This window comes from Propithecus coquereli, unplaced genomic scaffold (assembly GCF_000956105.1).
Source record: "Propithecus coquereli isolate 6110/MARCELLA unplaced genomic scaffold, Pcoq_1.0 Scaffold57, whole genome shotgun sequence".
NCBI classification, from domain to species: Eukaryota; Metazoa; Chordata; class Mammalia; order Primates; family Indriidae; genus Propithecus; species Propithecus coquereli.
In genome coordinates, this window is record NW_012151618.1 from 6,071,661 (window position 1) to 6,097,147 (window position 25,487).

Genomic DNA, 25,487 nt, shown 5'->3' on the forward strand with positions numbered 1-25,487 from the left:
TTAAGGGGAATTTTTAAGTAATAGATAAACCGGATGAATCTCTGTCACTGTTTATTTTTGGCAGTATGAAATGTACATAAAAAGTATTCCAACAGAACTTTTAGCCAGAATATCAAAATTTATGTTTCCTGATATTTTATCCTCTTCAAAGTAGACGTATTGGGAAGTAAAGTTCACAAATCAATTTAGGAACGCTTTTTGAAGTACATCAGGGGTTTTCCACTTTTTTCAAGAGTGACAAAGTATCCTTTGAGAGTAAGTTTAATTTTTTACAACACTCTTACAATCATTTGGAGCTAAAATTGGCAAAAATGTGGTTGGTGAAACTGAGTAACTTTTTTTTTTTTTTTTTTACTGTAACTTTTTAAATGAGAGGTAAAGGGTAACGATTTAAAAAAATTATTTTCTTTGTCTGGTTAACTGTTTTTAAAGACCATTCCAGAAGATAATAGTATTCTGAGGTGATTATTTTTAAAGGATACCACTTAATGTAGATTGTATATTCCAGAAAGATTGTTTAATTATCATTTTTGTTAACTTTTTATCACTTTTCATTTTTCTGTTCTAACAATTAAAAACTTTAAATTATTTTCAACTAGAATAATAAATAGATATAATTTATTCCTCTCATATTAGAGTTTACATGATACCTTTTAATCCTAGTTTTAAAACTGAGGCTTCTGTGATCTTTGTGTAATACAACAGTCCTAAAATTGATGAGAAAATTTCTTACTCTGAGTCTTAGAGGTGGCAACTTAGATTATAAAAACAACTCCATGTGAATAGATTTATATTTTTGTTGTCACATATCAATGCATGTATATCTCTTGTTTTCTGGTTAGATTTATTCTCCTGACCATACCAGCAGTAGTTTTCCATCAAATCCATCAACACCAGTTGGATCACCTTCACCTCTTACAGGTAGGCTTCTCTTTTATCTAACTACTTCATAACATATATGGGCTACTTGGAAATATTTCTAGTTCATTTGTTTTTCAGTAAAATTCAATAAAAATTTATGAAAATATCATTTAGATTTTGACAATAAGAAAGCATGTAGTCTGGGCACGTGGCTCACACCTATAATCCTACCACTCTGGGAGGCCAAGGCCAGAAGGTCACTTTAGGTCAGGAGTTCAAGACCAGCCTGAGCAAGAGTGAGACCCTGTCTCTACTAAAAATAGAAAAATTAGCCAGGCATCATGTCATGCACCTGTTATCCCAGCTACTCAGGAGGCTGAGGCAGGAGGATCGCTTGAGCCCAGGAGTTTGAGGTTACAGTGAGCTATGATAACCCCAGTGCACTCTAGCCGGGGTGAAAAAGCGAGACTCTGTCTCAAAAAAAAGGAAAAACTAGCCCAGCATGGAGATGTCCACCCACAGTCGCAGCTACTGGAGAGGCTGAGGAAGGAAGATCACTTGAGCCCGGGAGTTTGAGGCTGCAGTGAGCTATGATGATGCCACTGCACTCCAGCCTGGGCAACAGAGTGAGACCCTGTCTCAAAAAAGAAAAAAAAAGAAAGCATATAAACAGAGCCTTCCTTTTAAGTTCATTTTGGAGACTATTGAAATATTCACTAGTTTTGAATTATTTCTTAATATCTTCCCTGATTTTTAATATGTGTGATAATTTCTAAGAATAATTGTTATAACTGAATAAAAATAAGACTAGGCAATTGATATGAAAGTAAAATGGAGCAAAATAAAAAATTTTTGTAAGATAGCATATAAAATAAAGAAAAGTAATCTATTTCAAAGTACATGTAACTTCTTCCTTGTTTTCCACACTTACCGTGTACCACTGTGGTCCCCAACCCCTGGGCCATGGCCCTTTACAAGTCTGTGGCCTGTTAGGAAACAGGCCATACATCACCTCCTTAGCTCCTCACTATACCCTCCCCATCCACAACACCCCAATCCCCCATCCCCAGCCTGTGGAAAAATTGTCTTCCATGAAACCGGCCCCTGGTACCAAAAAGGTTGGGAACCGCTGAATATGTGAGACTCACAGATGAATAACTGTTTCTACTAGAGAATCTGTTTGTATTTTTAGGCCAACTAAGTTATTATTTCACATATATATAAAAATTCTTGGGGATGATGTAGCTTTTCTGCTAAGGAAAAAGAATTCTGTGTGAATGGAGATGAATATTGTTAGTGAAGATAAATAAGTGGTTCAGATTTACTTTATTTTTTCCTGGATTTTTTTCACATTAGTATGGACAAGTTCTAGATACTACCCTACAGTATGAATTTGTTGAGACACAATTGTTGTTATAGTAAATGGGACTTTTTGATTTATTAGGAATAAATAAAATTACATGAAAATTTTAATATTAAGCTGTAATTTTAAAATTTGAACTGTATTTTTCTGAGCAGTGTTTGGAGAAAAACTTAGCTGAAGAAAAATTATATTGGTTTGTTCTGAGGAAAAAACATTAGTCAACTGGATAGAATTGCCATATTCCTCCAACTACAATTGACCTCAGAAAAAATTCTGTTTTCCTGATCGAGCCGTTAGTTAAGTCCACGTGGTTTTGTTTTTTGTTGCTGTTAAACCTTTTTGCATTGTTCAGGGTTTCTGAAAATCAGGGCTCTTAGATGTCAGGACCCTCACTATCACCTGTGCTTTGTGTATTAGCCTTGTGACTCTGCTAAGAAGCATTCCGGAGTGGAAATGATGAACTGCTGGCAGCTGCTTTGAGCTGTTAGCAAGTTCTGCCACTTTCTCAGACACCATGGCTTCAGCTGTCTAGTAAAAGTTGAACAGCTGTTCCCCACATAGACAAGACTGTGAAAGACCCATTGACTTAAAGTTGTTGTTTAACAGAGCTGAAATTACAGGAAGAATGATGTAACTTTAACCCTACTCACCCTCTTGGCACAGCTTTACTAAAATTATCAGTGTCAGTTTGGGGACAGCCTTTTCCACTTTCTCATCTGAGGTATCCATATGAGCCCTTGCTGTACATTCTCACTGCCTGTCCTCCTCTGCCTAGTAAAATAGCTATCCTACCATAGTGTCCTTTGGTGTTAATTAACATTGGGTAGGAAGGCAGGTCATAGCAGAGCTCAGTATCTATGAAGGGACATTAGTGAAATGGAGAATCAGAGACTCAGACATTTTTCAAAAAATAATGGTCCCAATAAAATCTCACATTCTTTCTCTTTCTTTATTTGATATTTAGTGAATGATGTTTTTTTTTCCCTTTAATTCAATGAATTAATGAAAACTGGACCGTTTAATTGTGTAACGAAGGAGTTAATAGGCATCTTTTTCAATTCAGCCGTCATAATCAAAGAAAAATACTTTCATAGATCCTGCTAAAACAGCGAATCAAAGACTGATTTTATGCAGGTGCATCTCTCCTGTCTCCTGTATCTAGTGCTCCCTTCTAGTCTCCACATCCTCTACACACACCCCATAGCAGAGCAGAGACGAGATCGAAATAGAAGAGGAATAAACAAAAGCACTGTGTGATAAAGTATTCACTGTTGAAGGGAAAAAGAACAAACCAGAGCTTCTATATATTATGTGGAAATTATTCTGTACCTTGTGTGGCAATGGCCTGTTATGTAGAATAAAAAATTCTACCCACTGTATGCTGTCTATACTTGCCCTAGTCCTTATGCTTGAGAATTAGTCAGACTCAGCACAGGCCTTGTAAGGATAGATACACAGGTACAGAGCTACTACATAGGCAGCTTCGAAGGCCATCATTCTTGTTTAAATCCCCATTATTTTCCTTGGGAACTTCTCAGGCCATACATTTCTACCTAGAGAGTGCTTATGAGGAAGATTCTGAGGATACTGTATCAGTTCAGATGCTTTAGGCTGAAAGGAAAAGAAACACTTGTCTCAGCTAGGTTGAACAATAAGAGGATTTTTCATTTTGTGTGATAAGCCCATAGCATGGTGTAGCCCCATATATCCGGACTCCTGCTCTACTTTGCAATTCTTCCTCAGGTTGGTGACAAGACAACAGTTCAAGGTACTACATGTGGATATAACAATGTCCAATAGAAGAGAAAGCACCATCTTTTCCTTGTCTTTTAAGAACCCTTTTCCAGAAGCCTCTTCAATAAATTTCCACTCTTGTCTCCTTGGCCAGCACTGGATCTAATGCAATTGCTTGCAACAGAAATGGTACCACCATGTTTATCTTAGCATCGAAATTTATCCTAGGAGCTAAGAATAGAATTACTCTCTCCTGGTTCATACTAGGAAAGAATAGACCCACCTCCCTTAACCCTGGTGAACAAAATCGGGACTCTCACAACAGGGTACAAGAAAGGAATTGGTATGTCTACTACCATCATCATTTAGGAAGACACAAGCATGTACATTAACAGAATGTGTTTACTAAGAGAACATGGAAGACAGGCAAGCAGAACATCCTTTGCCTTTCTTTACCTCCTTTTGGAATATAAATGAATAAAACTTAAATAATTGCAGTACTCAATAGCAAAAATGCTCAGTTTGGGCTAGTTTAATCAGTGAAATATTTATTTTTATCATTTGTCATAGTGCCTGTCAGTTACTTGACTTCAACGAGTTTTCAATCTGATTGAGAAAATGAGATAAACACTTGGAAGTAGAGCCATCCAAATTCACTCTAAACTAGTGGTGAGGATAGGTTTCATGAAGAAGAGTAGGATTTTTAAAGGAGGAGAAGGAGCTTTAATTAATTGATAGTACAAATCAACCAGAGCTAACCAAGAGTTAGATCCACCAACTCCAGGTATCCATTAAGCTTCTATGCCTACCTTCGAATTTTACCAGCCGTAATATTGACTTGCTACTGACCTAACTCTGTCTTGTACAACTATCCAGTCATCCCCTTTGTGACCAATAGCATGAATTTTTGAAATGACTGGGTGGGGTTATGAAATATTTATAGCTTGGCATTTGTATGAAGTTCAAACAGATTATCCGTGATTGAAGCCTGTTAGTATTGTATTTTAGCCGAATACATAAACACTACAACAGTCCAATCTATAATATAAACTAAGTGTTTAAGTATATGTATATTTTTTCCAGTTTAATGGGTTACATTTTGAAGATAGACCTTAGCACAGTTTCTTGATATCATCATCAAAAAATTATGTGGATGATTTCTTACCTGAGTAACTTAGTGCTCACATCTGATGGCTCAACACTAAGCTAGTGAAGAACCACGAAAACTGCCTGTTTTTCAAAGCCAATGCATGCTGACAATTCTGAGGTGTTTAGACATAAAATGTGTGTTAATATTTTATGCAAGTTAAGTAAATTGATGATCAGGCTTCTGCCACAGGCTGATCACCCAGAAGGGTTGGAGGAGGAATGGAACAAAATAATTGAAAAGTAAAATATTATAAACATTAAAGGAAAGTTTTTTAAAAAATAATTTAGGGTCTTTTTCAAAATAGGTTACGATTAACCTACATACATAAAATTCATAACTCTGCATTAGTGCTATCTAAGCACTTTTTAAGCACTAATGCACTGAAATCACTGGTTTTGGCCAGTTGTTTTTATATGAATTCTTCATATGTTCACTTAGTGAATTTTTCTGGTTGAGATATTCTACTTATTAATTATAAAATTAGCCCACAAGCTTCTGTTTCAATGAGTAATTTTAGTTTGTCCATAATTTATTTGGGTAGTTGATTTATGATTGCATTTATATGTCTAGCAGGAAGCCTTTAATGGTCCTCAAAATAATTTGTTTATAATTTGCTTGTAAGTAAAAAAAATAATAAAAGCACATAACATATATTTCTTCTCACAACTTTAGTATTTAAAATTTATTTGTATAATTGTAACAGTATGCATATAATTCATTATGAAATCTAATCAGGTTATTTAAGAACCTCTGTATTCAACTTTTCAACTTGCAAAATGTATATGATTGATGGGAATACAATTATTAGATTACTTAGTAATTAAATGATATTGTTCAGCTAAAATGAACTATAATAGTTCCAGTTTACCTTAAGTTTTTCTGAGGTAACAGATAAGTTGTAGTGTTACATTATCTTCGGCTTCCTAAAATATGGCAAATTGACCTGCAACAACAGACTCTAGTGGAATATACTTTATTCATTCAGCAATAAGCAAGACAAATTAAGTAAGCCTTCAACTTCCAACTTTAGATTTCTAATATTAATATAATTCATGTTGTAACTGAAGCTTTTATTAAGAACAATAATATATGTTTAATTAAATGGTCTTTATTATTTTCTGTAAATTACTTATTTTCACATGCATAATCATGAAATAATGAAGATTTTTGATCAATTGTTTTTGTCTTTTTCCTTTTAAAGGTATTTTGGCAAAATCATTAAAACATTGCATTCTCCACAACATATGGATGAATTCAACAAAAGTACTGTGTGATAAAGTATTCACTGTTGAAGGGAAATGCTTTTTATTGTATTTCTATTTTTCTAACATCAAAGAATAAACAACATGTAACAAAAGTTTCTACAATGATATTTTTCTAATTAATATATTAATATTTTGGTATAAATAATTCAGGGACATTTTTTAACAGATTATCCCGAGTATATTTGCAATCATTTGAAATTTGTTCATCTGTGCATTGCTGAAAGCACTATCAGTTAATATTACCCTTTAATAAAACAACTTGGCCTTATGAATTCAGGATCATAAATATGTTTATACTCTAATTTAAAAATGCTGCTTACCTTTAAGACATTACTCCTACCTCCCCTCAAAAGCACAGTAATGTTCACTATACCACTATTCATAATAGGCAATTGATAGCAACCAAAATGTCCGGCAATGAGGTGATGGTGGCTAAATAAATTATGGTATAGAGAATCAGGGGAGTGTTAATGTAGTCATTAATAGTAGTATAAAGACTATGTAAAACCATGGAAGGAGAGGAACAGAATAAAAAAGTACATTATAAGTGCATTTTCTCAACATATGTGTGCATGTGGACAAAGTCTAAGGAATATGCAAATATAATAAGTAGTTCTGTTGTATAGTTTTTTTCTCTTTGTTTCTCAAGCTCTCTTCATTGTTTTATTAATAATAAAAGATTTTTTTGAAATGTGTTAGGCTTATAGGTAGCTATTACTATGCTGAAGCCTGAGTAAAAATAATACAGTTATTGAGTACTTTTACCCTTTCCTTTAGAACATTATCAAGATCACTGAGTTAACACAGATGCATGGGTGCTTTTGGGTTTTAACAGGTACCAGTCAGTGGCCCAGACCTGGAGGGCAAGCGCCTTCATCCCCAAGCTATGAAAACTCACTTCACTCCCTGGTAAGAGCCTCTTATCTGATAGCTTGGAGCTTTTATTTTTTTTCTGTTGTTGTTTTTTGATAAATCTTGCATAACTCTGAAGAAACAGTAGGATAGCATTACACACGAATTCTTTGCTAACAAATGGCCTGATTTAGTTGAACAATACAAGACACGTTGGGTGTGCCTTTTGCCATCTGTTCTTTGGGGCATCAAGCTTCTGATTTCAGGACAGCTGGTGTTAAAATAATAGTGTTATTGGATTTTTGTTTCTTTAACAAATCTAGGTCTTAATATTTCTATACTTTTATGTTTACATAAGAGAGAAAAGTTTTTAAAAAGACAAGTAAAAGCAAGAAAATTTAATCCAGTAATGTAAAATGATTATATTTACTCTCTCATATGATAATGCTGTGTATAATTTATTACATTTCCACTAAAAATTTTAATGTGAATATCAATGATTTTTGTCATGAAAGTGTTATTTCCCATGTTTTTTCATGGAAAAGAATGTATCATGCAAATTGCACAAGCAAAGCATTATTCAGCAAATCAGGCAGTAAAGGAACCTTCTAGGTACTCACCGTGAAGAATTTGTGGTAGAATGTTAACTGCTGTTGCTTTTGTATGCTTACATTTGTTACCCAGAATTACAAAGTATAATGAAAGCAAAAAATAAGTATGATTTGATGGAATGCTAAGTCATACTCTCATTCAATAATTTCAGGTTGCAAATAGAAATGTTCTTTTTCTGTGACTAACAGACCATTTTAAATTGAAGAAAAGTTTTCTTCTCATGTATTTTGTAAGCAAATATAAGCAATGTGCTATAATAACCTTGTAACTTCCCTGTTGAATCCGAGCCTTCTCATACCTTAATACAAATAGTTCTCTCAGGTCTCCGCGTTAACTTTACTAACATGTTATGCTGACATGCACATCAGCTATTTCCTCATCTCTTTTGGAGTTAATCTTAACCTGTGCTTTGCCTCCTGTTCTGTCTTGACTTTGCCAGAAAAATCGAGTTGAGCAGCAACTTCACGAGCATTTGCAAGATGCAATGTCCTTCTTAAAGGATGTCTGTGAGGTACTATTTCTTTTAGATGGTGCCTTTTTTGTGTTTCAATTAATTATACTTCCCATTATTCATTTAAAATCTTCAAGCTGTACAGACTCCAGTCTTTTAAAATCATGACCATTTCAGTTTTTGTAACAGTATATAGGAATAGAGTTTTATCTCTTGTGTTGTTGAGAGTGATTCTTTTAAAACAGCTCTACTAGCATGTGCTTTTTATTTTTAAAATTCTAATATGTTTGTGTATGGGGCATGTGTATGTCCACAGACAGATAATGTCATTTCTTCAGTTTTGTCAAAGAGTATACATGGATGTGTTCACCATCATTTAAGATACGTATGCTTTATACACCTAAAACAAAATTACAACTTGTTGGTTTTGAGGTCCCTTCCCCAACACTGAAAAATCAGTATTTAAAGTATAGATTATCCTTCTTTATCAACTATAATTATCGACATAGTAGCCTTCATCTTTTCTAGAAGCTAAAAGAAATAACGTCATGGTAGATTGGTAAATCAGTCTTTATAAAGCAGTGATTTGTTTCCGAAGCTTTAAAAATTGAGCATAGTCTACATATAGATAGCCATTCTTTTTTTGTTGATTTGTAGTGCAGGTAGTTGCTTTTGAAGTTATTTGATAGTACATTTCACATGCTGTCTTCCACATATCCCAAAGTAGGAAACATAGAGCTTTAATGAATTTAACAGATACCAGCAGTAACCTCCATGGTTTTTTCAATCCATACAGCAGTCTCGAATGGAGGATCGTTTAGACAGACTGGATGATGCTATCCATGTGCTGCGGAACCATGCTGTGGGACCTTCTACCAGTTTGCCTGCTGGTCATGGTGATATACACAGTTTATTGGGACCATCCCATAATGCACCAATTGGAAGCCTAAATTCAAACTATGGAGGATCAAGCCTTGTTACAAGCAGTAGATCAGCTTCAATGGTAAAATAGTGCTCATCTTTTTTGTAGTAACCCCTAAAGCTTACTGTCCTAAGTGTTTTTCATGAAATCTTTGGGAAGGAGGGTCTTTCTTTTTGAAAGGAAGGTAAAAAGTAGCTTTTAAGCATTTCCTTTACTGTCTTGGGCAGGGTCATTGGCTGAGTATTGGCCCATAAAATCCTGCTATGACCATGTGCAAAAAGCAGAAACTTTCTACAAAGATGGTTTTAGCTTAAACTTGGATTTTTTCCAGATGTGTAATAATTGGCACAACAGGTCTTGCCTTGAAATAGTGAGTAGAAAGTCTGCATAGCAAAAGCAGTAAGGCAAGACTGAATCTCAAGGGTTCTAGTCTAGAAAAGTTGTTTATTATGACTTGAGACCAGCCTTCAGTGGTACAAAGAATGTGAAATTCTAATTTGTACAGGTCCAAATTTAAACTTTATTCCCAAATGAAGAAAAAATGAGGGGAGGGTATTTTTAAGAATGACTGTAACTGCAGTAATAAAGTAAGGAAACAATTTTAGATTAATCCCCAAAGAGAACAAAATAATTCAATCCATCTGTTTAAAAACGTAATTTTTTTTTTGAGGGGAAAAGGTAAACTTCTGCAGCCATACACGTCAAAAATTCTATGTTGAATATATTACATTATTTTATATCCAAACTGTCTTTTAAAGAAATGAAGTTTTTTTTTTAAAAAAAAAAAAATGAAGTTCTTTTTGAACCTGCTGTTTAACTGATACCATGTGTTTGCATGTTTATGGCACACTTTTCAAGATATGTTGCATGCTGTAAAATACTCTCCTATGAAACAGATGTCTAGCTGTAAGCCATGTGATCAAGGCTAAAACTCACCTATCGTCAAAATAATTAGGTCCCCAAATGCTGAAGTCTTGCGTTCTGTAAAATAGGATTGGTTCCAGATTTTCACATTCACATATCATACATCCATTTATATTCATTTTAGAGCCTCCAAAGTAAACATCAAACAAGGCTGCCTGGTTTCTGAGAAGTGTTTACAGCAACATGGTAACATTGGATGTCTGCATATCTTAACAGCCTGTTTGTTTGTGTGGTTTTTTTTTGATCAGGAAATCTTGAAATTTAGACTCCTTTTAAATTAGTTTTTGTTGGGTGTCAAGATGGCGGACCAGAAACACCAGCTGCCAAATCGTCTTAGAAAGAAGGAAAAGTTTTAGATGAAAAAGAAAAAACAAACAAATAAATGAGTTTTTGTTGCTATTGATAAGCTAATAAATGTGGAAACATTTATGAATTATTAAACTAATAGAAACATGAGGGTATTTTTATCACTATTAGTAATAGTAATAAAGTAATTCTAATGGTATAATAAGATGGCATTTGTTACAAATATGAATGTAGAATAGCAAACTAATTATTCATAACTTGTTGAAATCGTATTTATCCTTACTTAGAAGAATGACTTGAAAATCAATGTACTTGGATCCCAAGTTGATGTCAACTGAAACATTCTTATTCCTCACCTCTTAATCTTTTTTGAGACAGAGTCTTACTCTGTTGCCCTGGGTAGAGTGCAGTGGCATCATCATAGCTCACTGTAACCTCAAACTTATGGGCTCAAGCAATCCTCTTGCCTCAGCCTCCTGAGTAGCTGGAACTACAGGTGCACACCATCACACCTGGCTAATTTTTCTATTTTTAGTAGAGACGGGGTCTCACTTTTGCTCAAGCTGGTCTCAAACTCCTGATCTCAAGCAATCCTCAGCCTCCCATAGTGTAGGATTACAGATGTTGAGCCACTGCTCCTGGCCGTTAATCATTTTTTAATTCTTCGCTGTTACTAGCTTACTACTTCTACTCCAACTTACCTACTACAATATTTGATGTATCTCTGGCTCCTCCCAATTAAATGCAGAGTTTGTATAAAATGGCACTTCTATCTTGAGGTTGTACTTTTTACCAACTTTGGATATTCCTTAATAGACAAAGAAACTTTTCAAAGTCCAGTCTTCCTAAAGCCATGTGGAAACCTAGCGCATTTTAAAAGGACTGGTAGGAGAAATTCTTTCATTAGATATTGCCCTAAAACTTTTAACTAAGAAAGTAGCTCTCGCTGTATCCTCTAAGAATGTGCTGTCTACTTCAGAGCATCAACAAAAGGGCTGCCAGAATAGTGTTTAAAAAGCAAGAGCGAGACCCCATCTCTACTAAAAAATAGAAAGAAATGATCTGGACAACTAAGAATATATATATAGAAAAAATTAGCCGGGCATGGTGGCGCATGCCTGTAGTCCCAGCTACTCCGGAGGCTGAGGCAGGAGGATCACTTGAGCCCAGGAGTTTGAGGTTGCTGTGAGCTAGGCTGACGCCACGGCACTCACTCTAGCCCGGGCAACAGAGTGAGACTGTCTCAAAAAAAGGAAAAATCTCTGCCAGGCGCAGTGGCTTAAACCTGTCATCCCAGCACTTTGGGAGTCCAAGGCGGGAGGATTGCTTAGGCCAGGAGTTTGAGACCAGCCTGGGTAACGTAGCAAGGCCCCATTTCTACAAAGAATTTAAAAATTAGCTGGGCATGTTGGCACGTGCCCTATAGTCCCAGCTTCTCAGGAGGCTGAGGTGGGAGGATGACTTGAGCCCAGGAGATCGGGGCTACAGTGTACAGTGAGCTATGATGATGCCCCTCACTCTAGCCTGGGCAACAGCCTGTTTCTTCTAAAAAAAAAAAAAAAAAAGAAAGAAAACAAAGAAAAATCTCAAAGTAGTTTAGAAAAAAGGGTTTTCTAAAACATGAAGTGAGTCTGGCTTATTCTGAGCAGCAAACATCAGTGCCACAGCCACTAAGCCCAAGCTGTTGCTTAGTGTGTCCATCAAGGTGTTCTCTTCTGTTCTTATAACCTTCTGAGGAGGCACAGAGCTATTGAAAATCTGCCACACATCATCTGCTATCCCCACCCCATCCAGACACAATCACTAGTGTGCTTCCCAGCAGTGGAGATCTGATGTTTCTACCAGGCTTACCCTCAAAATATAAAGTTATTAGGTGACAAAATCTGACACTGTCAGGTGAGTCTGTATTCATCTCCTGTCCTTCCAAAGTAAGCTTTTTACCTGTAAGTCCTCAGTTCTCAGCTTTAGCAAAAAGACCAAGGGAGGATGGAATGAAATGAAGCTCACAGTTTGCCAGTGACTTTCTCAGCTGAATCTTAGGTACGTTGTTGATGAAGACCTGGTGGCTCTCATCCATGTCTGAGGAATTCCATCAGTACTGCTGGAAGTTCTTGCTTACATGCTCAGTACCCACCTGAATGGAATTAACTCTTTCATATTCTTGCAGGATGAGTGATTTTGGGAAAACTTTTTTTTTTTTTTAATTGTTTCCAGCCATCTCCAAAAGCTAATCTCCTGCTTTTATTGTCCCCTTATCACCTCCACATACTCCTCCAACTCCTCCAACTGATTATGACTTAGAAATAATGCAATTTTACATTTTGGAATAACTTTCCTTTTTTTTTTATGTCGTGTACTTTCCAGAAGTTTATGTACTTTTTCCTGCATTAACATAAATTAGTATTTGTTTTAGGTTCCTAATATTGGAAGCTACATGGCCAGAATTACAAAGTGACCACAGATATATCATTTTATCAGCAATTCTGCATGATCTCCATGTAGAATTTGTGAGATCAGCTTTTTCATAAACATTTAATTTTTATCATTCCGTTTATTTGTTGCAGGTAGAATTATTCTGGTAAATATAGATATTTTCAGGACCTCCACAGAACATTCAAATAACATTTTTGTTATATTAGAACTCTGTTCTAATGGGCATTGCTATGGGTCAGCTTCCTAATTATAGGGTTTAAATATATTGCTTTCTTTCCTAGCATTTGGAAAAAGGTTCAATATACTTTTTCTGTAAAGGGCCAGATAGTAAATATTTTCAGCTTTGCAGGCTATATGGTCTCTGTCACAACTACTGAATTCTGACATTGTAACATGAAAGCAGCCACAGACGATATGAAAACAACAAAGCTCCTTTATTTATGAAAAATAGGCTAAGATTTGGCCACAGGCTGGACCTTGAAAAATCCTGATTTATAACATAAATTGGTTTCCCAGTGTGGGTAAGAGGGTTAGCACGTTTTTCCTTTTTCCTGGATCCTATAACTTTTTTGCTTATTTTGTTTTAATGAGTATTTTGGGAGTTTTGTTGAAGAAGTTGGAATGTTTGAGGTGAGTCAGGATGCACTGGAATGAAAGAGTAAAAGTTGATGGCAGGATGAAAGTGGTACAGACAGCTCAGCTCTCAGCCTGCAGTGCAGACGAGACGGGAATCAGGGTGACTTGTAGTGTAAAGTCTGCATGGACAGGTTCACCAAAAGTGTCCTTGGCCAAGGAAATAGCTCTGTTGTTGTGAACCTCTGACTACATTGTTTTTAATAACAGCATTATGCCAGTAAGGTCTTTTACACGTGCTAGTATTGATGTGTAGGTCCATCTTCCTGTCTTATAGATGAAATAATTATCTGGTATTTTTTAATCGTTCCAGAAAAGGATTTTATATTTCTTACCAATGAGATAAGAAGACTACTACCTGCCAAAAATACATGTTATTAATAATAAGAATCAGTATCAAAAGACTTAATTTTTGCTGTTGTTTCTTTTAACTGGACATACTTGACTAACATCAGAGTTTAGAATTAAGTGAGGTTTCAACCACAGAAGGCTTTTAACATATTTTAGCTACCTGATACACACAAAATTTAAATCTCCTGAAAGCATATTGGAAAAAGAAACTAGGAAATGGGTAATTCCTACTCCTTTATATAACTAGTATAGCCAGCCTGGCATCTTTTTAATATTTGCTCTTATTTTTAAATGGGGCTAACATTTCATTTACATAATTTTCTACACTCATAATATTTTTATATATTTCTCCATATACCTTAAAGCAAATACTATAAAACTTAAAGTTTTTTTGGTCGAACAGTCTTATTAGTATGTGATACTGATGTACCATTTAAATTTTAAAACAGTTTTTCCTCAGATGGTGATTTCAGCTTCAGACCAAACTAAGTGATATCTGAAGCTTTTTGTTCATTAGTCCATTGATGCAGATCTAAAAAGTTTCTTATTTATGAGATAGGACAAAATTCCATTTGTGAAGTCTTTTAATTTCATTGTTACAAGTCCCGAGGAAATTTAATCCAGGCATTTCTCTTAATTATTTTTTTTGGTATTGCTTGGGTTTTTTGTTGTTTAAGTGGTGGTTGGGCAAGTGTCATATTCTTGTATGAGAGCATAGTAAATAATGTTAAATTGTAGAATATAAAGCTACCTTATGCAATGATTTAACTTTCTTAAATCCTAAAGCAATTAGAGAAACTATATTTTCCTTAGTTCTAAGAGACTTAAGTTATTAAAGATTAACAGGCAAATAGGGTAATATTTTGTTGAAAATTATCTCAGCATTTTTTGTCACTTATCAAATAAATTTGAAATCATGTTAGCCTTCCATTTGGACAATATTTAATTTTAGTAGTATGGGTTTATAATATTGTAGAAATTGTGTTTCAACTGAATAAAAGAATTTTACTTTTAACCACTATTACTATTTCTAACCAATTTTTTCCTAAATGGGCAATTTAAAAATTTTTTATTTTCATTAAGATCACATTATAGTGCTTTTTAAGGGTTTTGGTAACATTTCAAAATTATTCAAAATGGCAACTTTTTAAAAGTTTGCAAACCATAGAAGTTATACATTTATGGAAATATCATTTAAAAGAAACCATAACAAATGGGATACTACCAAGTTTCTAACATAAAACCCTTTGTCAGATAAAACAGAATACCTTGGTATAGATAGTATCTAAAAATCTTTTAATCAATCTAGAGATTAATATTGATTAATTTAAATTGTTGGTATTCAGTGAATAGTACGAATTGAACAAATTATTAGAATTCAGAATCAGAGAGGAATTCATACTGAGTACTTTTCAGTCTGTCCCTTAATTCACAAGACCTCTTATTCATCAACTAATTAGATTTAACATTTTTCCATTGTGAGTGCTAAAGCCATTGGCCGAATTAAATGAAAACAAGTCCCTTGTTAGGTTCTTTCACAAAATTAAGGCTGTACACAGATTGTGAAGATTGAGTATGCAGGATGATGTCATTTAATGGGATGGGTCTTTTATTCTGAAATAGGGCTCTTCATAATAATTGAAACTCAGAGCATAGCAGGCGAGGGGTTTTCCTTCCCCTGTTACTCCCCCTGCAGCAGCAGCAGCCTGTCAGCTGTATGCTAACGAGGTGAACAATTAAACAGGGTCCTATCTGGTTGGCCCCACAGGCTCTAAGGCTCAGACAAAGAACTGTTTATACACCTGTTGTGTGTGTAGACAGAGCCATTTGAATGTGGAGTTGCAGATTAAAGGGAGGACATGGGAGCCAGGGTGAGCAAGGGTTAAAGAGAACCATAAGAACTGTGAAAGTCAAATTCTCCAGAAAATATATGAGGGCCATTTGCAAGGGGAATCAAGTTACAAAGAAAAGTTCCTGCTAACTTCATTGACATGAAAAACTCCAGACTTCAAGCTTTCTGCTAGTCTGAGGCCATTTGTTAAAGGCTTATATTTTTGCTATGTGTGCCAATTAATTTTTTTCTTTTGGAACCCAATAATGTAAATTGGCGTGAGAAAATACTTAGTTTATAGTATTCTATACCGGCAAAAATATTGTTGGCATTTATATCCCAAACCAAATCTAGCAACCTTTCTGATTTTCCTTAAGGGAAAGGCAAAATCTCTAAGATTTATCATTTAGATAATGATCCTATGTCTGCCAAGCCTTTCATCAGAAAGGAGATGATAGAACATTTTTTAATAGTTGAATTTTAGAAAATCAAAGAATTATTTATACTAATGAAATTAAAAGAAATCAGAATTCAGATGCATTGTCACTTAAGTGAAAATTCAGATTGTTGATATTCAGTGGTATTGTCTTACAAAGCTATGAGTTTCACATGTATAATATATAGTAAATATGTACATGTTTAAAAGTTTATATTTTAAAAGACTATTTTCTTTTCAGTTACTTGGTATGATAATTCAAAATACTATGTAAGAACAGAAGTAGCACATATTACCAGAGATCATAGAAATTTTTAAGTCCACCTTATAAACACAAACACAGAAATCTCAACTTTTACTTTATCCTACAACAATTTCCTCAACCAGTCAAAATTGTTCTAGGGAATATTTTATCTTTAGAATAGACCTAGGATTCTAAGGTTATAAAAAATTTGCAGCTATATGTTGTCTTTACTCAAACCTATTTTTGTAAAATGAGATTTTGAATTGACCTTCCTCTTAGGTCATTGAGTATTTCGTAGATCACAAGAAAGCACCCTCATGTGTTAAGGATAAACATGACCAGAATACCCTTTAGACAGGATTTCATGAAACATTTTAAAAATAATTTTCTTTCTTGAATGCAGTTTTCACAGTCTACTTCTTTACTGGTTATTAAGTTTAGTTCTGCAGATTTTTCTCGAGTTTTGTAGGGGAGGAGGATATGAAGGCCAAAACCTTCTGAAGTGGAGAGTGGGATGGAAGTCTGCCATAGTTTCTCTGGTTCCTTCCCAGCTTTAAGATTTTATGATTCTAATGTGTGATGAAACTATGTGGTTTAGGAAAAGAGTACAGGTGATGCTTGGTTATCTAAGGGAGTAGTGACACAAATAATAACTTAGGAAGCTATGGAATACATTAAATGAGTTTTGGGGTTTTTTTATTTCAAAAAATTTAGGGGGTACAAGTTTTTTTGTTACATGGATGAATTGTATCATGCTGAATTCAGGCTTTCGGTGTACCCATCACCAGAATAGTGTACATTGTACCCTAAAATGGGTTTTTAAAAAATATATTAAGAATAAGGGTTAAAGACAAACATTTCTTAAAAAGTATGGTATAAGAACTGATATATTCTAATCAGATCCACTGCCAAATGGCCTGCACTGCTTAAAACTTTGCTTTGGTTCCTTTTGTTTAGCTCACAGTAAACCAAAGAATAAACATGCATACAGGTATTTATACCTCTTAGGCTAAAATCCATACAAAGTCATGAAAGATAAAAGCTATATTAATTACTCAAGGGATTCAAAGCTTGGCAGTTTACTAGGATTGAAGGATTTATTGAAAAACAGTGGTTCTCTTGTATAACTTCAGGCAATAAACCTATTTAATTAAAGGCTTAATCTTCTGGTTGACACGTCTGCTGCTTTTCTAATAAAAAGCTTCATCCATAACAAGGTTTTCTAAAGGTACTGCAATAGCTGAATGCTTGGTGGTGTTTGCATACTTTTCCTTCCCATTTCAGGTTAACTGTGACTTGTATAAGTTTGATTAAAACTGAGAATAAAAATATATGCCAATTTTGTTGCCCAGGAATGCAAAACTTTTAATTTTATATTGCTTTTGCTGCTCTTAAAAATTTTGAGGGGAGGCAATTAGAGAACGTAGAAAGCTATTAAGAGGGGCAAACTTACATAAATACTGTTATTGCTTAGAATGTAGCAATATTTTGTTAAATGCAAGTTCATGCATACTTTAATATATTTCTGGAGAAAATGAAACATTTTCGGGTTATTTATGAAGGATTATTAGTAGGCCCTATAATGTCTAATGCTTTATGGCTTGTAGAAGCTCATTTGCTTCTCACAACAAGCCTCTCTGTAGGATTTAAAATTTACAACCCAGAATTTTTATTTTTTAAAAAAGTAACATTTTGGTTTGATTCAAAAGCAGTACTAAGATCAAGTATTTTGAAATTCCCACCAAAAACCAGAAAAGTGGCATCCAGAAAAAGTTGCTAAATTTAGATGAGTGATACTGTCTTCTCTATTAAACCTAGTAAAAAAAATTTGGACAGTTATCGCCCCTGAACTATTTTGACCATTTTTTATTTTTCGTTTTTCTTTATTTTAGGTTGGAACTCATCGGGAAGACTCTGTCAGTCTCAATGGCAATCATTCAGTCCTGTCTAGTACAGTCACTGCTTCAAGCACAGACCTGAACCATAAAACACAAGAAAATTATAGAGGTACCTATATTGTTGATTTTTCAGCAGTAATGCAGACAGAGATATCCTTTGGAACATTGTCACCTTTCTCGCAACCGGATTGACATCTGTGAATCAAAGGTGGAGGAATTGCAAATCGTGCTACTGCATGAGTGTGGAGGGGTAGATATTTATGGTTCCAACTGGCCCACCTGGCTGGTCCAATTATACATACTTATTGATAGATGGAGCCCTGTACAAACCTTTGTTCAGTATTTACCGGTTATCTTTTTTTTTTTTTTTTTTTGAGACAGAGTCTCACTCTGTTGCCCAGGCTAGAGTGCCATGGCGTCAGCCTAGCTCACAGCAAGCTCAAACTCCTGGGCTCAAGCAATCCAAGCAATCCTCCTGCCTCAGCCTCCCGAGTAGCTGGGACTACAGGCATGCACCACCATGCCCGGCTAATTTTTTCTATATATTTTTAGTTGTCCAATTAATTTCTTTCTAATTTTAGTAGAGACGGGGTCTTGCTCTTGCTCAGGCTGGTCTCGAACTCCTGAGCTCAAACAATCCTCCCACCTCGGCCTCCCAGAGTGCTAGGATTACAGGCGTGAGCCACCGCGCCCACCCTTTACCGGTTATCTTTATACCTGCTCCTGCTTCTGTCATGTCTCTCTTCCTAAATCACTTCCCCTCATGAGTGAGTCTTCATGGTCCTAGAGGCAGTGAGAAAGATATTTCTGAGTAAACTGAGAGTTTGAATGATGGAAACTGTTGTATTGGAGATTATAATTTAATTGGAGAGACATATAATTCTGATAAAAAGCAAACTGTGATCAATATTACCATAGAGCTTATAAATAAGTATAAATATAGGACCAGTATTAAGACCACCAAAATAAAGTTCTCCCATTTATATTTAACCACGACACCTATTTTATGGTATTTATCCAGGAAAATATTAAGGTTATTTCCTTTACCTTGGCAGCATCTTAAAAGTTTCTAAAATGCATCAAGTTTCTCGTACTGTGTTCAATTGTTAAACAGTGCCTGAAAGTAAGCATTAGACTGATCATCACAGTCTGGCTTATTCTTTTAAATACAAATGCTGTAAAAATCATAACAAAGTTTGTGGACACTTTTTTTTTAGCTCTAGTTTACTTTCCTGCATCTTGAGATTTCCATCATAACCCTGTAACAACTAAGGATATTCACCATCTAGAAAGGTTTTTACTGTCTTAGTTCTAATCCATAAATCAGTCTGGTCATTTATTTTATGTTTCCTTTGCCTCTTTGTTAGGTGGCTTGCAAAGTCAGTCTGGAACTGTTGTTGCAACAGAAATTAAGACTGAAAACAAAGAGAAGGATGAAAACCTTCATGAACCTCCTTCATCAGATGACATGAAATCAGATGATGAATCCTCCCAAAAAGATATCAAGGTTTCATCTAGAGGCAGAACCAGGTATTTGTTAGCATCCAGGTATTAAATTTCACTCATTCACCATGGGTGAAAATACTTGGGAAGTTGAAGGTTGTCATGCATTTATCAGTGGCCAACTGGTTTTAGATACTGTATTAGGATTTTCATTTAATTTTTAATTAATCATCACAGCATCCCTAAAAGGGAGGCATATGAAGGTTTAACTCCAAAATTATGTTTTCCTTTATACCACACCATTTTAGGGTCTGTGCATAAAAAAAAATTGTATCTCTTCCCTCAAGTAGCTTAATCTGTTAGAAGGCAAAATAGCTAAAACAAGTTAAATTGTGTGATATAGACATTTGATACATTCAATCAGTAAATATTTAAATACAGTCACGCATTGCTTAACAATAGGTATACATTCTGAGAAATGTATCAGTAAGTGATTTTGTCATTGTGTGCACATCATAGAGCATACTTACAAAAGCCTGAATGATACAGCCTACTGCACACCTGGGCTATGTGGTGTAAACCTGTAGCTCCTAGGCTACAGACCTGTACAGCATGTTACTGTACTGAATATTGTAGGCAATTGTATGTAACACAATGGTAAGTAAATGTGTAGCTAAACATACAAAAGTACAATAAAAATAAAAGATAAAATATGATATAGCTGTATATAGGGTACTTACCATGAATGGAGCTTGCAGGATTAGAAGTTGCTCTGGGTGAGTCGGTGGGTGGGTGGAGGGTGAATGTGAAGGACATCCCTGTACACTACTGTAGACTTTATAAACACTGTACTCTTAGGCTACCCTAAATTTATAAAAATACATTTTTCTTTCTTTAATAATAAATTAATCTTAACTTCATGTAACTGTTTTACTATATAAACTTTTTAATTTTTTTAAATTTTTTGACTCTTGTAACACTTAGCTTAAAATATAAACACAGTATATAGCTGTACAAAAACATTCTATATCCTTATTCTGTAAGTGTTTTTCTATTTTTAAAATTTTTTAATTTGTTTACTTTTTAAACTTTTTTGTTAAAACCTAAGACCCAAATGCACACATTAGGCTAGGCCAGCACAGGGTCAGGATCATCAATATCACTGTCTTCTGCCTCCACATCTTGTCCCATTGGAAGGATTTCAGGGGCAGTAACATGCATGGACTTCCTATAATAACAATGCCTTCTTCTGGAATACCTGCTGAAGGGCCTGTTTGAGGCTGTTTTACAGGTTTGTTTTTTTTTTTTTAATACATAGGAATATTCTTTAGAATAATGATAAAAAGTATAGTATAATAAATTCACAAACCAGTAACAGTCATTTTTTGTTATTATTAAGTATAGCACATCCTCAAATAACATCATTTTGTTCAACATTAATGAGAAAAAAAATTGATTCCTAGCCAGAGCCACTGTGTGGAGTTTGTACATTCTTGTCTCCCCATGTGGGTTTTCTCCAGATACTCTGGTTTTCTCCTACATTGCAAAGATACACACATTAGGTGAACCGGCATGTCTAAATGGTCCCAGTCTGAGTGAGTGTGGGTGTGAGTTGACCTTGGATGGAATGTCATTCTGTCTTGGGTTGTTCCCACCTCACTTCCTAACCACTGGGATAGGTTCTGGTCCCCCACAAACCTGAACTAATAAGGGGATAAATTTTACTTATTTTTATTAATCTTTCTTAAATCTATGTGTAGCTCACATTTATTTCAGTATTTAATATTGGAAGTGTTTGGGATCTTTATTTATAAGATTGGTGATGTTTTTGTGATCAGAAATATGCTGTAGGAATGTAATTCTTGTTTATGTCAATTAGCCTATGATAAAAATTGGTTACGTCATTTCACTTAGAAGTTGCAGTTTCCAAAAACCTATCGATGACATTGAGGACTTACTATATTGTGTACTGTACATAATTATATACTGTTATACAGCTGGCAGCACAGTATGTTTGTTTATACCCTTTGTACTTTCGATACAAAGGGCCAGATAGTAAATATTTTAGGCTTTCTGGGCTATACAATCTCTGTCATAGCTACTTAGCTCCACCATGGTAGCACAAAAGCAGCCAAAGACAATACATAAACAAATGGGTGTGGCTGTTCCAATTAAATTTGTTGCAAAAATAGGTGACCAGCTCACAGGCCATAGTTTCCTGATCCACATTATAGGTCATCAGAAATTGAGAGACAGTGTAATAACGTGGCCTTTGGAGACAGTAAGGCTAACCTGGGTTTGAATCATGGTCCTATCACATACTTGCCAAGCGATTAAAAGCTCTTTGATCTCAGTATATTCTTCTCTAAAAAGAGACTTGCTACTATAGGATTCTTGTGGGAATAATCTGAAAATGATGCATTTAAAGCCCTTTGCACACTAACACACAGTAAGCACTGAATAAAGATACTATAGTTGCTCTTATGATGGAAATTTTAGGTATATGGTGTAGGTTTGCTTCTATGTAGCACTGACCTGGCTTCTCATCATTATCCTACCACTAATGAGCTGTGTGATCCTAGGGAGGTCACTGATTTCTCTGGGTCTTGCAGTGGTTCTCAACCCAAACTCAATAAATCATCAACTCTGCTAATGGGACCTGGAAAGCTATATTTTTTAAGTGCTCCTGGAGATTCTACTGAATGGCCATATTTGGACACCTTTGAGCTAAGTGATCTTTTAAGGCCTTTTTGAAGTCAGAGAGCCAGTGATTCTCAATAATCATTGTAATTCTTAATGATTAGCCAGTAAGAATCTATTATATACCTATTCTTTATCAGAATACTCAAGGTATTAGAGAAGAAATGAAAATTTCTATTCTTTTTGCACATTATTTCAAGGTGCTAAGCAATTGTACTCAGTAATTTATTTCTGAAACATAAATAGAACTTTCTAAAAGTTACTCCAAAGCATCTCCCTGAAATATTTTTTTCTGATTGTGTAGTCTATTCTCATTTTAGAAATTTGGAAAATACAGGAAAGCACTCACAAAAATCACAAGAAACTCTACTATCCAGAATTAACCACTGTTTGCATTTTAAGGATTACCTCTTTTTCCATAAATGCATAATAAATTGGAATTAAACTGGACATAAGTTTTATAATTTCAGTTTTTTTCATTCAACAGTGTATTTTTAACATTTTCCCTTGCCTCTGGGTATTTTCTGCAATTGGTATTTTATTTGTTTTTGTTATGGCCAGCTTTATTGAGGTTTAATGCATATAATAATAAAATTCACCAGTTTTAAGTGTACAGTTCTTGCCCTTTGACAAATATGTACAAAACGTATGCGTGTATATATGTAAAAGTAATGTAAAAGTCATATAACTTTGACAAATGTAAAAGTCATATAACTACCACCATATTCATAACATAGAATATTTTCACTACCCCCAAAAAAATTTCTTAATACCTCTCTGTAGTCAGCCCCCTTCCCCTATCCCCTGGCCCTTGGCAACCATAGATCTGCTTTCTGTTATCATAGCTTTGTCTTTTCTAGAAGTTCATGTAAATGGAGTCATATAGTATGTGGTCTTTCATGGCTGGGTTTTTTGCTTAGCATGATTTGCAGCTTGATTTTTAGAATCTACATAGTGGTCCATCATCTGGATGTACTGTGATTTATTTAATCCATCTCTTTATTGGATTCCAGTATGTTGCTAATGTAAATAATTTTATGATCAATTTCCTTTACATAAATTTCTATGTACATCTCTAATTATATCCTTAGGATGAATTTCTAAAGTTGGAATTGCCACTCAAGAGATAAAGAACATTTTAAGGCTTTGGATTCATTTTGCCAATTTGCTCTTCAAGAAAATTATTCTAATTCTCCCATGTTTTACCATCACCACCACTCATAATGATATTTTTCTTTAGAGAAAAAAATAGCCATTCTCTGAGCTTCTTCTCTCAATCTGTGTCTTAAGTTTTTCTTTCTCTTTCTCACTAGGTAACTGCCAGAATATATTTAAGAGGATAGGTTAAGTAAATTATGATACATTCATGTATTAGATGATGCTTTCAAACTTAAATGTGCATGTGAATCAGCTGGAGATCTTATTAAAATGCAGCTTCTGATTCAGTAGGTTTGAGGTAGAACCTGAGAGATTCTAAGTGTTTAACAGCCTCCCAGTAATGCTGATGCTGCTGATTTGTGAATCATGTTTTTTGTAGCAAAATGCTAGAATATTATGTAGTCATCGATACTATGTTTATGAAGAGTTTCACCAGTATGGGGAAGTCTTTATGCTATAATGAAAAATGAAAAATGCATTTTAAAATGTATGTGGTATAATTTCAACTATATGACTATATGTGCATTGAAAAAAGATTGAAAACAAATATACAATCATGTTTAAGTGCAGCTGTTGCTACTGTTGGATAAGATTTATAGGTAATTTTCATTTCCATTTTTATACTTTATAATTTTGCACAGTCAGCATATCTTACTTTATAAGAAACCTAATAGACATTTTTGTTACTTTGTTTTCCAGCAGTACTAATGAAGATGAGGATTTGAACCCAGAACAGAAGATAGAAAGGGAGAAGGAGAGGCGGATGGCTAACAATGCCAGAGAACGCTTGCGTGTGCGAGATATTAATGAGGCATTCAAAGAGCTTGGCCGAATGTGTCAGCTTCATTTGAAGAGTGAAAAACCCCAAACAAAACTCCTTATTCTTCATCAGGCCGTGGCAGTCATCCTTAGTCTAGAACAGCAAGTCAGAGGTAAGTAGGTTCAGCAGAGATACTTAACTGTGGGCAGACATTTCTGTTTACAATTGCTCTTCTGCTTGGGGAAGCTGTTTGTAATTTCTCCCAGTACTTCTGCCACTGTATCATCAGGATCAAGTTTTGCCTGTAATTCTCACCTCTGTCTAATTGTATTGGTCAATATCTGTAGGCTCAATGCATTCCACAAACCAATAGAGAGTCATTCTCTGAAACAAGACAGAGAACAAACAGCCTCTGCCTGCTGCTCAGCAGTAGTGCTTTGTGTCCCTTCACTCTTGTTGCCTCTGATCTCTCACATGATTGAGTTTACCTGCCTGGACCTGCCCTCCTCCCTACTTCTTCTGTCTTTCCTACTTCTCTGTACTCAGTTTCCTGCCTGCTTTATCCTGGGGCATCTACCACACCTTGCTGGTTAATAGGATGCCTAGTCATGGCCCCTCCTGGCTTTGCCAGATATGGATGTCCTTTACACCCATGTCAGAGCTTCTTTGTTGATCCCAGATCAGGAATGCCATGAGCTTCTCGGGCTAACATGCACTGGCATGCCTGTGTGTCCTTAAGGACAAAAGTGTGGTTTATACAGGCTCAAAGTTTGTCAAAGATTCCAACCAACTTTGAAACTTTATGTCAACATGTATTTATTGCATACTTCCTCTGTTCCAGCGAAGTATATCCTAGACCCTGGGTTATCAAATAATAGGTATTTCCTGCCCTTAAGAGGTTCTGCTATCAAGCATATACTTATGTACTTCTTATCCAAAGTTATGAATGCTTTATCCTAAGCCTTTTTGCAAGGGATTCATAGATGTGGCCCTGGGTTCCCAACCCTGCCACTAGTATCTCTTCTATGAGAGCAACTGTATCTTTCTTATTTATTGGATGTTCATGTTATATTTTATTTGAAGAAGGTTCAAAAAAGAAAATATGGGTGGGCAGGTGCTTGAAAACCATGGACCCTCAGCATAGATTACAAAAAGGAAAC

General features: G+C 35.1%; 1 protein-coding gene across 2 annotated transcripts in view; it reads left to right on the forward strand.

Moving 5' to 3' along the window:
• Positions 1-25,487, forward strand: part of TCF12 (transcription factor 12) — a 349,621-nt gene that overhangs the window by 313,269 nt on the left and 10,865 nt on the right. Inside the window, exons 13-19 of one of the 2 annotated variants that reach the window (XM_012658058.1) lie at positions 843-921; positions 7,209-7,282; positions 8,277-8,348; positions 9,085-9,291; positions 18,261-18,375; positions 19,634-19,796; positions 24,267-24,499. In XM_012658058.1, coding sequence (XP_012513512.1) covers positions 843-921; positions 7,209-7,282; positions 8,277-8,348; positions 9,085-9,291; positions 18,261-18,375; positions 19,634-19,796; positions 24,267-24,499 — 943 coding nt within the window. The remainder of the gene's footprint in view (positions 1-842; positions 922-7,208; positions 7,283-8,276; positions 8,349-9,084; positions 9,292-18,260; positions 18,376-19,633; positions 19,797-24,266; positions 24,500-25,487) is intronic. The other variant, XM_012658059.1, reaches the window with a different exon arrangement.